The sequence below is a fragment of the Sminthopsis crassicaudata genome, chromosome 1, assembly GCF_048593235.1.
Source record: "Sminthopsis crassicaudata isolate SCR6 chromosome 1, ASM4859323v1, whole genome shotgun sequence".
NCBI lineage: Eukaryota > Metazoa > Chordata > Mammalia > Dasyuromorphia > Dasyuridae > Sminthopsis > Sminthopsis crassicaudata.
The window spans coordinates 625,237,583-625,251,671 of NC_133617.1; the positions used below are offsets into that span (position 1 = coordinate 625,237,583).

The 14,089-nt window shown below is 31.6% G+C and overlaps 1 protein-coding gene across 12 annotated transcripts in view; it reads right to left on the minus strand.

Moving 5' to 3' along the window:
- Positions 1 to 14,089, minus strand: part of SPEF2 (sperm flagellar 2) — a 244,550-nt gene that overhangs the window by 207,393 nt on the left and 23,068 nt on the right. For all 12 annotated transcript variants that reach the window (XR_012484814.1, XM_074282690.1, XM_074282689.1 and 9 more), the window contains exon 3: positions 3,304 to 3,556. Coding sequence is in view for 11 of the 12 variants with exons in the window: in XM_074282690.1 (XP_074138791.1) it covers positions 3,304 to 3,556 (253 nt within the window). In the remaining variant the exon portion in view is untranslated. The remainder of the gene's footprint in view (positions 1 to 3,303; positions 3,557 to 14,089) is intronic.

The following is a 14,089-nucleotide window of genomic DNA, read 5'->3' on the forward strand; positions in this document are numbered from 1 at the left end:
TTTGTTTGAATGAATGAATAAAATTGCTTTTATTGAAGATGCTGCTGAGAATTGCTTTCAAAGACAATGGAATCACTTGGATATTCCATTTTTCAGTAACAAGTCTTTTTCATCTTTTCTTAATTCCACTGTCTTCTATTAGTTAACATTTTCCTCTTTATCCTGTATATAACTTGTTTGTATATGTTTATTTGTTATCTGGCCCACTAAGTTATGAGCTCCTTGAAGTCAATGATTGCCTTTTGCTTCTTTTTTGCATTCTCAGCACTTGGGATAGTATCTGGCATATAATACACACTCTGTTTATTGACTGATCTCCATTGCTATTTAAGTTTTGGTGTATTGAAGGTGCATTTGATTTTCTCAAGTATCTATAAGTTACAAAGAATTCCATCTTATAATATTAACATTTTCATTTAGTTATATACAAAGGAAGGCTGATTTTTTGAGGGGGAGGGTAGAGAAAGTATATTGCTTATAATATACCTTTAAAAGTGATTCCTAAAGAGAAATTTTAAATATGCTTTCGGCAATTCTGATAAATATAAAAAAGTTTTTCATGGTGACTGACTAATTTTGGAGAATTTTAGAACCTTCTGGCCATTTGAATACTGGTATATTTGTTTAAAAATTATTTCCTTATGTATAGAAGAATTACAAATGTTTAACATATATTGGATTACTTGGGGAGTGGGGAAAGGGAGAGAAAAAAATTAGAAAAAGTTTTTCAAGGATTAAAGTTGAAAACTACCTATGCATATATTTTGAAAATAAAAAGTTTTAAAATTTAAATAAAAGGTAAAAAAATATTTTCTTATAGTTATATTTTTTAATACTAAATAAAATGAGAAACACTGCTTCTTTCATTAACTATTTCATTTTTTTTGAGTCCTAACTGTTATCATTTTCCATTAAGATGTCTGGAAAATAGAAGAGATTTTGTGTGTTCATGATGTTTTCAGGTATGGACCATGTTAAGTTGCTATGGCCAACTAGTGGTCTGAATAATTATTACATTTTCCTATATGACTGAATGACTCTGTTTTGACTACTGTATTAATAAAATGCTACCTGTCACCCCACTAGTTTAGAAAATTAATAGTATATGTTGCTCAATGTAAGCAAATTTCTTAGGGCAGAAAATAATTTCTATTTTCTTTTATAAACTGTCAATGAAGTCACATGATCTCATTCCTATCTCATTACAAATTATGTACCTGCCACACACAAGGTACTATGTAAAGGAATTGGGGAAGATATAGGCATATATTACATGATTCCTCCTGTTAGGATTTGCAATATAGACTTACAAATAGAAATAAAACATAATAAAACATATGCATATAAAATATTATCTAACAATGTATGGGAGTAAATCAAAAAGCTTGAAGCATCTCCTAGAGAATATGCTAAACTGGAGTTTATAAGTGGCCTCTGCCAACCAGCTTCATGGAAGAGGCTGTGCTGTCACTAAACCTTAAAGGAGGAGTATAGTCAAAAAGGAAACTGGAAAGAGGGTGGCTCATTCAAAGTGGAGGAATATTATAAGCAAACCAAGAGAGTAGGAATATATGAAATATATTAAAGAAAAATGAAAATACCAATCTGGCTATAGAGTCAGGTACAATTAATGCTTAAAACCCAAAAGGTAAGTTGAGAACTAGTTGCAAAATAAATTGAATGCTTTGAAGTGTAGGATAGTTAATGCTGGTTAGAGGACATGTATTTAAATCTCAGCTATTGGGAAATTAGTCAATAGTCCTGGTCCACAGTTTATTTTTTCCATTTTGATCTTTAGCAGATGGTATTCCATAAGCTCTTTAATTCTAAATGATAAAGTCATAGGATCTTATGAATTCCACATTAAAGAGTTTGGATTTGACCCCATAGTTATGGGATAGGATAGACTGAAGAGATGTGAGATCATCTGAGCAATATCATTAGAAGATTTTGCTAGCAATAATGTACAGGATGGTTTGGAAGGAAAAGGGCCTGGAGGCGATAAGAACAATAAAGAACCTACTGCAGGGAAGACAAAGTGAAGAAGTTTTAAATTAGGTGGTGGCATTGATAGACTCTCTAGGGATGAAAAATGCAGCATAATGGAAAGACAGAAGGCTAACCAGCCTCAGAGGACTTTAATTTGAGTTCTGCATTTGCAGTTTGATTGCTGTGTGATCCTGGACAAGCTATTACAACTTTTGGCTTCAATTTCCTTATTTTGTTAAATATCTGTAAGAAGATCCCTTCCAGCTCTAATACTGAATGATCCTGACAAGATACATGGATAAGGGAGAGCTAAGTCATACATGTCATTCTTAACCTTAAGTGTTTGTGTGTATGTGTATGTATATGTATGAGAGAGACAGAGAGGGAAAGAGAGAGAGAGGGATGAGAGAAGGGAAGGAAGAAAGGAAAGAAGGGAAGCAAGAAGGAAGGAGGGATGGAAGAAAGGAAGGAAGAAGGAAAGGAAGAAAGGAAAGAAAGAGGGAAAGAGGAAGGGAGAGTAGAGGGAAGAAAGGAGAAAGGAAAGAAAGGAGAGAAGGAGAAATAGAAAGGAAGGAGGAAGGAAAAAAGAAGAAAGAAAAGAAGGAAGAAAGGAAAACAGAAGGAAGGATGGATAGATGGAAGAAAGGAAGGAAGCAAAGAAGGAAATATCAGTTTTATTTATTAAAACACAGGCACTATGTCTAACACTTTATAAATATAATTTCATTTGATCTTTGAAACAGCATTGGAAGACAAGTGTCGTTATTATCCATATTTTACTTTTGCAGAAACTAAAGCAGGTAAATATTAAGTGACTTGACCAGGATTGCAGTTATTAACTATTTGAGACTAGATTTGAATTCAGGATTGTAGTTATTAACTATTTGAGACTAGATTTGAATTCAGATCTTCCTGACTTCAAGTCCATCACTGTACCTACTATACCACTTAGTTATGTTAAGAGGAATAATTTATTTCTGAACTACCATTACTACAAAAATAATACAATAAAAAGGAAACTACTTCTTTTTTTTTTTTTCTGAGGTAATTGGAGTTAAGTTACTTGCCTAGGGCTAGGGTCACACAGTTAGAGAGTGTTAAATGTCTGAGACCAGATTTTAACTTGGCCCCTCTTAACTTCAGGACTGGTGCTTTATCTCCACTGTGCTACCTAGCTGCCCCAAAAGGAAACATTAACAACAACAAAAAAGATAACACTGTTCAAAAATCCAGTGGGAACTCTAATGGAATTACGTGAAGTTCTTTCCATTTCTTCACACTGTTTAATATATTAAATTCTACAGGCATACTTACCTCTCTATAAATTTCACTCTTCATACTTTGTAGTTTTGCAGGTGCTAAAGGTCTCATTGTTTGCATTGCAACTCCAGTCAGTCCACTTTTTTTCTTTTTTTGGAGTGCAATGTATAATTGGTAAAGAAGTTTCGTTACAGAGCCATGCTTTTCTGTCATAATATTTTGGGCCACATTTTGATCGAACTGAACTCCCAGGAGTTGGAATGTTGGTTCTAAGCGAGAAAAGTTATTAAGCTTGACATTGGAAACCCTAAAATGAAAAAAAAATGCATTATTAAATATTGATCTATCTAAACAATTACATATAAGCTATGAAAACATTAATTATAGTAGTAAATATTTCTTTTCAAGCAAATATTTCAAGTAACAAGTATTTTCATGTTATGCAATTCCAAATTGTATGACATTTAAAAAGTTTTATTTTCCCATGCACTCAAAGTTTAATACCATTTTTTCATATCACGACAGTGATTTATTATATATTAGGTTTGAATGAAAAGGACAAATTTCTGTACTTTAAGATTTCAAAATTTCTAGAGAAAGTTACATGCACAAAAAAGTACATACACACATATATATCTTTATGAATCACCTACATATTATATATGCATATCTGTGTGTATGCATATACACAAATGTGTGAGTACATATACATATTCATATAAACAAATACCAAGGAACACAGGCCCAGAGTCAGGAGGCCTTGATTCTATTCTCAGCTCCACCGATTATTAGCCATTGTAATTGTAGTCATAATGGTCAGCTAGATGGCTCAATTGATAAGAATGCTAGGGAAGAATCCTGAGTTCAAATCTGGCCTCAGACATTTACTAGCTCAGTGATTTATGCCACTTAATCCCATTTACTAATTTCCTAATCTGTAAAATGAGATAAAGAAACAAACAGCAAATCACTAGTATTTTCCCCAAGAAAACAATTGTAGTCTTATGGTCATAAAGAGTTGGACATGACAACAATAGCAAAAGTAATCATAAGACCCTCCAATCAAATTAGAACTGGCAGAGACCATAGAAACCATCTACTCTAACTCCTTCCTTTTTCAAATAAGGAACCTGAGTCTCAGTAAGGTTAGATTCCTTTGAAACTATCCAATTCATAATTTCTTATGTGCCAATAACATTCCATTATTATTATTATTATTATTATTATTATTATTATTATTATTATTATTATTATTATTTTGTACCACACTAACCAATCCCCAATAGGAAGATACTCCTTTAGTTTCAAATTTTTAACTATCATGAAAAGATCTGCTTACAAATATTTTGGAAGTATAGATCCTTTTCCTTTATTGAAAAATTTCTTTGAGGTAGAGTTCTTATACTTGTATAGCTGATTAACTTTGTAGGCATAGTTCCAACATTGCTTTCCTGAATGGTTAGATAGACAAACTTACAGCTCAATATTAAGAGTTCACTAGGGTCCTTCTCCAACCTCCTCCAAATTTGTTATTTTCTGCTTTTGTTGTCTTTAACAGTCCTATATATAGTGTAATATCAGAATTGCTTAAAATTTCTAAGTATTTAATTAAAGTGATTTGAAGCATTTTAAAAATATGATTGTTGATACCTTGTTTCTCTCTTTCAAAAGTATATCTTTATATCCTTTGATTATCTATTGGAGAATAGCTTTTAGTCATAACTTTAAACTAATTCCACATACTTATTGGTAATGAGACCTTCATCCGAAAGGTCTGCTCATAAAAAAATTCCCCATCTACCTATTTCCCTTCTAATTTTTATTATTTTAGATTTTGCTGTGTAAAACCTTTCATGTTTTATGTAATAAGAATTACATATCCTGTGTAATTATATCTATGCATTGTTTTATCATAAACTCTATCTATAAATCTAAAACATAATTCCTTACACTTCTAATTTGTTTATGATAGGAACTTTTATGTCTGGTCACATATCCATTTGAGATTATTTTGAAATCTAATGTGAGATTTTGGCCTTAATATAATTTATTTTCCCACTAGTTTTTGTTAAATAGTAAGATCCCTTCCCTCAATACTGGCAGTATTTTGGATTTTAAAAAAACCCTACTATTTCACAATTAGGTTTATGTTGTTTCTTGAGGAATCTTAATAGATATACTCCCAAATATCCTACTCCTTTTGAATGCAATTTTCTGTTTCTTCTTGTGAGGTTTTATTAGTTATATATAAATCCACGTGATTTATATGGATTCACCTTATATCCTGAAACTTTGCTGAAGTTTATTTGTTTGCTTTTTTTAAGTTCTGTAACTTTTCTTCATTATATACATTTGCTCTTACATTTAAATAAGTGCTCTTTGAAGAGCTTTATTAAGAATATGTCCTATTCCTAAGATTTTTAGAAACATTTTAAAAAATTGAAATAGGTAATAGATTTTCAAAAGCCTATTAAGTATCTATTGACTTAATGATGTTATATTATTTATATTATTAATGGGATTTATTATATTATTTATATTATTAGTAGGATTTATTATATTCATAGTTTTCCTTATGTTGAGCATATCTCCCATTCCTGGTATAAACTAAATCTGGTCATAATATACAATTATTCTAATTCACATGCTGTTGTAGTTTACTTGATAATATTCTCTCTAAAATTATTTGCATCAGACTTTATTAAGGACAGTAGCCTTATTTTCCTTTCCAGCATATATTTATCTTTTTTTTTCTGGATAGTCATTTTATTAATAATGCTAGCACATTATTAATAGAAAGATGGTTATTTGGCCATCTCTCTTAGATAAAAAATACTTAATGTTTATATAACCTTAGAAGAAGGGGTGTTCCTGAAGGTGGAAATCAATTCTGAGTGATTAACAAGAAATGAACATTACAAGGAGAAGTGGGCTTTTTCTGAGGAGGGGTTAGGGGATGTGACTAGGATCATTCAGTTTTGCTCAAAAGGAATGTAATAACAATAATGAAAAGTAGTACTATTATCTAGTGTTTTAAAGTATGCAAGTGTGGTTTACATATGTGATTTTATTTGATTACTACAACAATTCCATAAAATACTAAAATCTTCATATTATAGATGAATACACTGAGGCTGAGAGAGAGATTAGGTTAACATTTTCCCTCAGAACTACTGTTAATGAGAGAATCTAAAATTCACTTCTAATCTCAGACACTATCTAGCTGTACAATCTTGGACAAATAATTTAAACTTGCCTCAATGTCCTCATTTGAAAATTATCTGCAAATGAAAAGGCAACTATTCTAGTACCTTTGCCAAGAAAATTCCAAATGGGGTCACAAAGATCATGATTAACTGAACAGCAACAAGAAAGATCTCAAAATTCTCAACACAGAAAACCCCCCAAGAGAGTCAGAACTAAAGATCACATGTCAGATATTAATACAGAAATGTACATAACAGGATGAAATACAGATTAGCACACAAAGAAGCAAATTTGACTTCATAAGTGTCCGTAAATCTTTGTGGTATAGAATCCAACACTAGTGTAGGACTCCAGAACTATGCATCATATTCAGTAAGTACTGGGTGTGAAAAAAGGGTTGGTAGTAGAGTGACATTTTAATTTATAATATATCTGATGAAATGATCGCTAAAGAGAAGAGCCAAGAATGATGAAGAATGTTTATGTGTATATCATTGGAGGCAGAAACATAAGTGATATTGTCAGCAAAATACATTATTGACTACATGCATAGGAGAAGAGTTTATGAAACAGATTTAATACCTAGCACTGAGGCATAGTGTAATGAAATTTTCAGTCATCTAGTTAGAACTCACTCTCTCTGCCAAAAGCAGAATAGATGATAATTTCTTGGCTTACTTAACAATAATTTCATCCTTCGAAAGATGGAGGAGCTAACAAAGGGAATTACTTTTCTAGTCTTGTATCTCACTCATAAAGAGGAAACAGTTGTGGGTTGAAATCATGGCAATATTAAAGAAAATGACTATTTTGTCTTAGATTTGAAGAAAAGTAACTCTGATGTGGAGGGAGTTTTCTATAGGTATAATAAACTGGTTTACCAATATAAAAAGACACAGACAATAATCCAGCAAGTTGTTAAATCAAAGAATATAACTTGAGTTGAAGAACTACCTTTTAGATAAGATCTATAAAAACTAAAAGCAGGAAGAAATGGCATTTAGAACACCATCTTAGACCACATACTACAATATGCCTAGCATAGACAGCTCATCAGTATATAAAAGTTCACATAATTTTTTAAAAATTATAAGAAAATGAGATCAAGAATATTTCTCAAATATGGCTAGAAGTATAATTCCTAATCAAGCAATGGATAGAGTTAAAAACAATCTAAGTATGAAACCTATATTTCATGTGAATAGGATAGGATTAAAAGCAATAGGATTAAAAGAAAATCTGTGGTCTTGGAAAATATGCTTGTATAAAAATCAGTGTTACAAATGTGATACATTTGTAACATCATGAACCATTCTCCAATGAATAAATACTCAAAGGTTGGAAAAAATAGCTTTCAAATGAATTGTCAACTATATGTCATCACAAGAATACATGCTCCAATTCATTAATAGTAAAAGAAAAGCAAATTAAAATGTTGAGGTTGGTTAATCAACAATCTCTTTTAAAAATGCTTAGTAATTCAGAACTAGGCCCAAAGGCTTTTAAAATGTGCATATTCTTTGATCCAGCAGTATTTCTACTGGGTTTATATCCCAAAAACATCTTTAAAGGAGGGACAGGGACTCTCACATGTGCAAAAGATTTGTGGTAGCTTTTTTTGTAGTGGCAAGAAACTGGAAATTGAATGGATGCCCATCAGCTGGGGAATGGTTGATTAAGTTATGGTATAATGAATGTTAACATCATTATTCTATAAGAAAGAATTAGCAGGATGGTTTCGGAGAGGCCTGGAGAGACTTCCATTTAGTGATGCTAAGTGAAATGAGCAAAATCAAGAAAACATTATACATGACAACAAGATTATGTAATGATCAATTCTTATGAATGTGGCTCTTCTCAACAATGAGGGGATCCAAGCCAGTTCCAATGGTCTTGTGATGAAAAGAGCCATCTGCACTGAGAGAGAGGACTGTGGAAACAGTATGGATCACAGCATATAATTTTTACTCTTTTTGCTGTTTGCTTGCATTTTATTTTCTTGTTTTATTTAATTTTTCTTGTGCAGAAATATAATTGCATAAATATGTATGCATATATGGGATTTGACATACACTATTACCATGTTTAACAAAAAAAATACTATGTGTCAGGTGGCTAACCATTAGATACAAATTCCATTTCACTCACAAATAATTGGTAAAGATGACACATGATGGAAACAATGTTGAAGAGGATGTGTAGAAGAAAAGCAATATTAAATGGTCTCTTAGAGAACCTGGCCCAACCGTTTCAGAAAGCTATTATGAATGATGAAAGAAAAATGACTAAATTGTTCATAAATTATGACCCAAAGAATGCCTCTCTAGACATACACTCCAGTGAAATAAAATTTCCCTATATCCCAAAAATAGACATAGCTGTATTCTTTGCAATAGCAAAGAAATAGAAACAAAACAGGTTCCCATTGAGTGGATTAATAGCTAAAAGACTTAATGTTGTATGATTGCAACAGAACATTATTAGGCAGGAAGAAATAGTGAATAGAAAGCATTTAGATAAACAAGATGAATTGAGTACTGCAAAATAAATAGAAGCAAATGACAGAAGCTAAGGGGAAGGTAAAGATCATTTATCAAGGACCAACTATGTTTCACACACCATACTAATAAATACATTTATCTCACAACAATCTTATGTGGTAAGAGGGAACTCAATTTAATATGTGGAGATAATGCACATAGATGTGTGCAGATACTGTTATTTCCATTGATTCTGAGAATGATCCATTTTACTTTGAAATGATCCAAGAATTTAACTTTCTGAGTTTTTGTAGCTGATGTAAGTTGAAGTCTTGGATACTGGCTACATGAGCCAGATTGACACCAGGGATGGTAAGCTTGAAGGTAGTGCCCAAGGATTACTTACAAATTAGTACAAGCTGGTTGGCAATGTTGGTAGCAGCAAAGGCTTTTCATTAAGGGTTTAATTTGGCAATCTCAATTTGGCAACTATGTCTAGGAGAGCTAAACTTGGAGTTTCATTAGATATAAGATTTTGCTTTCTTTTGTGACTTTCTGAAATAAGCTGTTTTGTTTTTCTTGGAAATTAGTGATTGTCAGATTATTTCTTTGAATTTGCCTTGAAAGAGTTGCTTTTTCTTTTATTACACTTTGATGGTGACATATTAATGGACAAAATATGAAGTATGGTGAAGTGGAAATCCTAATAAATGGAACAAAATTTGATGAATTTTACAAGTTGAGAATCACAACTATAATATTGTTATGGAAGTGTTTACTTTATGCAGAATGTTTAATCTCTGCATTTACTGAGTATTTCTTCTAACATTCTCTCTGCCTCACTCTCCATATCATTCCCTGCTTTGTTAAGGGATCCTTATACTTGTTTTAAATTATTCTCGTTTTTGTTTGTTCAAACTCTTCTAAAATTCTATTTTCCCTCCCTACATAAATATACTATACTTTGCCTGAATGTCATTGAACAGGTGGTCCGTCATATCTGAAAAAATACTTTCTCTTCATCTTCATATCATAGGATCATTATTTAGAGCTGGAAAGAAATTTAAAGACTTTTTAGTCCAACTCCTTTATTTTATACATAATAAAATTGAATCTCACAGAGATTAAGTGACTTTCCAGGATCTTACAGTCAGTGATAAAGCATCTGAATCCTTTGCTTTCACATTTAGGTCCTCTAAGTCTTTCTCCTGCCCTACATTATATCATAAAACTCCAGTTTTCATTCAGAGAACAATTAATGTATCATTTCCTAAACCTACTTACCACATTATCACAGCTCTTCAGGTTTTCTCCTTACTGAAATTTCTTGGTAATAGTTCTTAGTAATATAACTGTGAGATGCTTATCTAATGACCAATGAGTGAACATACTAGTGGAGGCACTGAATCATGTCAATATTGAAATTATCACTATAAAAATAACCAGAAGAAAGGTAGTCATTGCTACATGGGAAGGTAACCAGTTATAGATTCACCTTGGAGAGATAAAGAGTTGCTATAAATTTTTCAAGCATCTAAAGGCAACAAGAAACACTATTTCATTGTATAATTGGTTATTTCATACTGCAGTACTTATGAGAAGCATTTGCAATAATGCTGTCATGAAAATAATGGTGTATTTCACATGAATAGAGAGATAGAAAGGGTTGCAGAGGTTAAATAATTAGATAAATTATAAGAAAAAATTGGAGAAAGCTCTTTTATTCAGCGAGCTTTTTGTTGAAATATAGGAGGGAAATTCTGTAAAAATTAATCAACACATCAACAGTTTTTGATACTGTATGATATTCTTCATCTATTATTCTCCACTTCTGCAATTAAGGAAGATCCATTTTCTCAATTCAAATGATCAGCCTGCTCATTTGAAACTGAACACCCCAGTTTCAAAATATACCTCTATTTTCTTATATGTTAAAATTAGATAATCTTTGATATTTATTGAATATCCACTTGGAATTCACAAAATGCATGGTGTTAAGATGTTGGTTTAAACTGTTTGGTTTTATCAAGTTGTTTTCCATTTTTTTCAACAGTTCATATTAAATATGAAAGTTACATGTCTAGGTATATCAAGCATTGTGTTAATGTGTTTAGTTATCTCTGATTCTTGCTTCTATTGTTTATTTGATGAATTCTGACATTCTATTCTATTATTTTCAATTTACATTTTTAATAGTCATTCTTTGTATTTTTCCTTTCTTTTTATTTTTACTATGGACTTATTTACTATAGATAAGTTTATGTGTCTTTTTATGTTTCTCTAAATTGTTCACATTCATCAATTTGAAAAATCATATACCACAATTTGCTTAGCCTTTCTTAAGTGATCAACATCTATTTTGATTCCAATTTTTTTGAACTATAAAAAGTGCTTCAGGAATATTTTGGCATACATGGAACCATTTTTATGTTTTTAAATTCCTGGAGGGATATGTATGATGTCTTAGCAGTGAAGACAAACTGTTTGCACATTTGTCACTTTGACAGGCATAATTCCACATACTTTGCATAATGGTTAAACCAATTTCTTCAAAAGTGTATACATATGTTTGTCTTCCCAGACTTCCTTCAACATTGACTATTTCCTATGTTTTACTATTTCTGAAAATTTGATAGGTGAGAGATTAAAATCTCAAGCTCATTCTGATGTATATTTCTGTCATTACTTAGAGCATTTTTATTTGATTGTTATCTATTTGCAATGCTTTTAATGACCTTTGTTCATATCCTTTGATCACTAATCCATCAAAAATTGGCTTTTAGTATTAAATATTTGTGCTAATTTCCTATATGTCTTGTCTATCAGAGTATTAACAGTTACCTCATATAACAATATTTTCCCAAATAGCACTTTCCATTCAGGTTTAATATATTTCATGCAAAGGCTTTTCAATTTCAGGTCATCCAAATCACTCAGTTTTTTATTTTGTGATGTTTTATTTCTTATTCGGCCATCTAATTTTTCTCCTGGCCCATTTCAAAATACAACTCCCATCTATTTTCCTCTATTTTGAAATAAGATGATTTTGTATATCTATTGAATACCAATTTGGAATTTCTTGAGGTTTAAAATGAGAGTTGAAACAATTTTTGAATCAATAAACTTCTTTGTTTTTTCAGTAGTTCATGATGAATATTATGTCATTCCCTAAGAAATTTTCATGCTCAAGTTTATCAAACACTAGTTTATTAAGTACAGTTACTTCTCATATTTCTTAATCTCACAAATTTCATAAATATATTTTCCTATGCCTTATTCTATGGGTTTACAAATCTGGTCCCAGATTATATACTACCTCCAAATGAGACTTCTTTACTTTTTTATTTGTGGTTTACATCTATTAGAGAAACACTTCACTTTTTGATAACTCACAGACAGTTTTTTTGGATAGTGACCAACGTTCTATCCATTACTACCATTTCCAGAGCTAACTTTTCTGTGTTTTTTTCCCCAGACCAAGTAATTGCTTGGGGTGCGAAAGAAGAGAGAATTCCTTATTTATTCAAGAAAATAAGATAAATGACCTTATTTATAATGTTAGATCGCTTTGGAGCCAAATAGGGGCCAGATGGATGTGAATGTGTAATATTATTACTAAGAAAAGAAAATGTTTGCACAGATTTTAGGGGGAAAAGTAAAAAAGAGAAAGCAACAATAATCACTTGTAAGAAATTAGGCACTTGATATGACTGTGAATCTTCTCAGTTGTTCTGCCTCTTTAACTGCCTGTCTGGTACTGGGATAATGGCCTTCAGTTTTTCTCACAAGTAAGAAGTCAAAGATTTTATATAAGTGTTTACTATGGATTTTCCCCTTGAAATTCTAAATCTAAGTCCTAAATATATTTTATGGGTCTGAACATAGGTCTGAAAATTACAACTAAGGAACAAATCTGGCTCACCAGTTATTTTCCTATGGCCTCTGACCTAAGACTAGTTTTAACATTTTAAAATACAAGATTGAATTTGACCTAGCAATATTTTTTGCTAATCTCTAAATAAAGGAGGGACACTTTCACAGAAATTCTAATGTTTAGAGAAAAGAACCTCAGTTTACCAATATAAGTATCTTTAGAAGTTTATAGATTACAGCAAACAATACAAATTCATTTACATTCTTTACATGGGGGTAGAATCAAACAACAGAGAGAAGGTAGAGAAGTTGCTTTCCTCAAATAATATAAGTGAGAATGCCTTTGTATTCTGATTTTATCTGACTTTTTCCTATGTAGTGTTTAATTCTGACCATCATGGTCTAAGAAAGATATTAATATGCTGTAGAATGTCCACCCCTCCTTATATGTCTTCAACAGGGGCTGAATGGTTACTCATTAGGTATATTGGACTGCAATGGCTACAATCTCTCAAATATTGTGATTATATCAAGGATAAATTGAGAGACATAAAAGCAGATAAGTTACTCCCAACAAGAGATGATGACAGTTTGCATAAGACTAGTGATCATGTCAGTGGAAAAGAGAATAATGTTAAAGTGTACTATAAATATAATAGGGAAGGTTTCTCATCCAATAAGACAGGAAATAAGGGAAATGGAAGAGTCTAGGTTGCCTTCTAAGTTTATGACAGAGGATGATGATACTCTTGAGATTTAAAATAAACGAGTTAAGAAAGGGGAAAGATTTGGAATACAAGAAAGGTAACGAATTCTGTTAATTTTGAGATGTCCATGGGATATATATATATATATATATACATTTAAATACATGCACACACGTAAATGTTCAACAAGCTGTTGATGATAGTAGACTATAGTTCAGGAGTGAAACTGGGAAAGAGCCAAAATTGTGGAGTAGATACAGCAACCCAGCCAAATTCTTCCCAAATTCGCTTCCAAATAACATAAAATAATGTGTCAAATCAAATTCTGAAGTAGCATAGTTGACAAAAGGATATTAGACTTTTCTTCTTTCTTTTTTTCTTTCCTCCTTTTTCTTCCTCTTTCTCTTTTCTTCTCCCTCTTCTTCCTCTTTTTCTCCCTCTTCTTTCTTCTCTTCCTTTTCTTCTTCCTCTTCTTCCCTTTCCTCTTCTTCTTCTCCTACAATTGGCACTGACTGGCAATTCATATGCTCATATTCAGTTTCTAGTAACAGTCCTTTCCCAGTGGAGAGATCA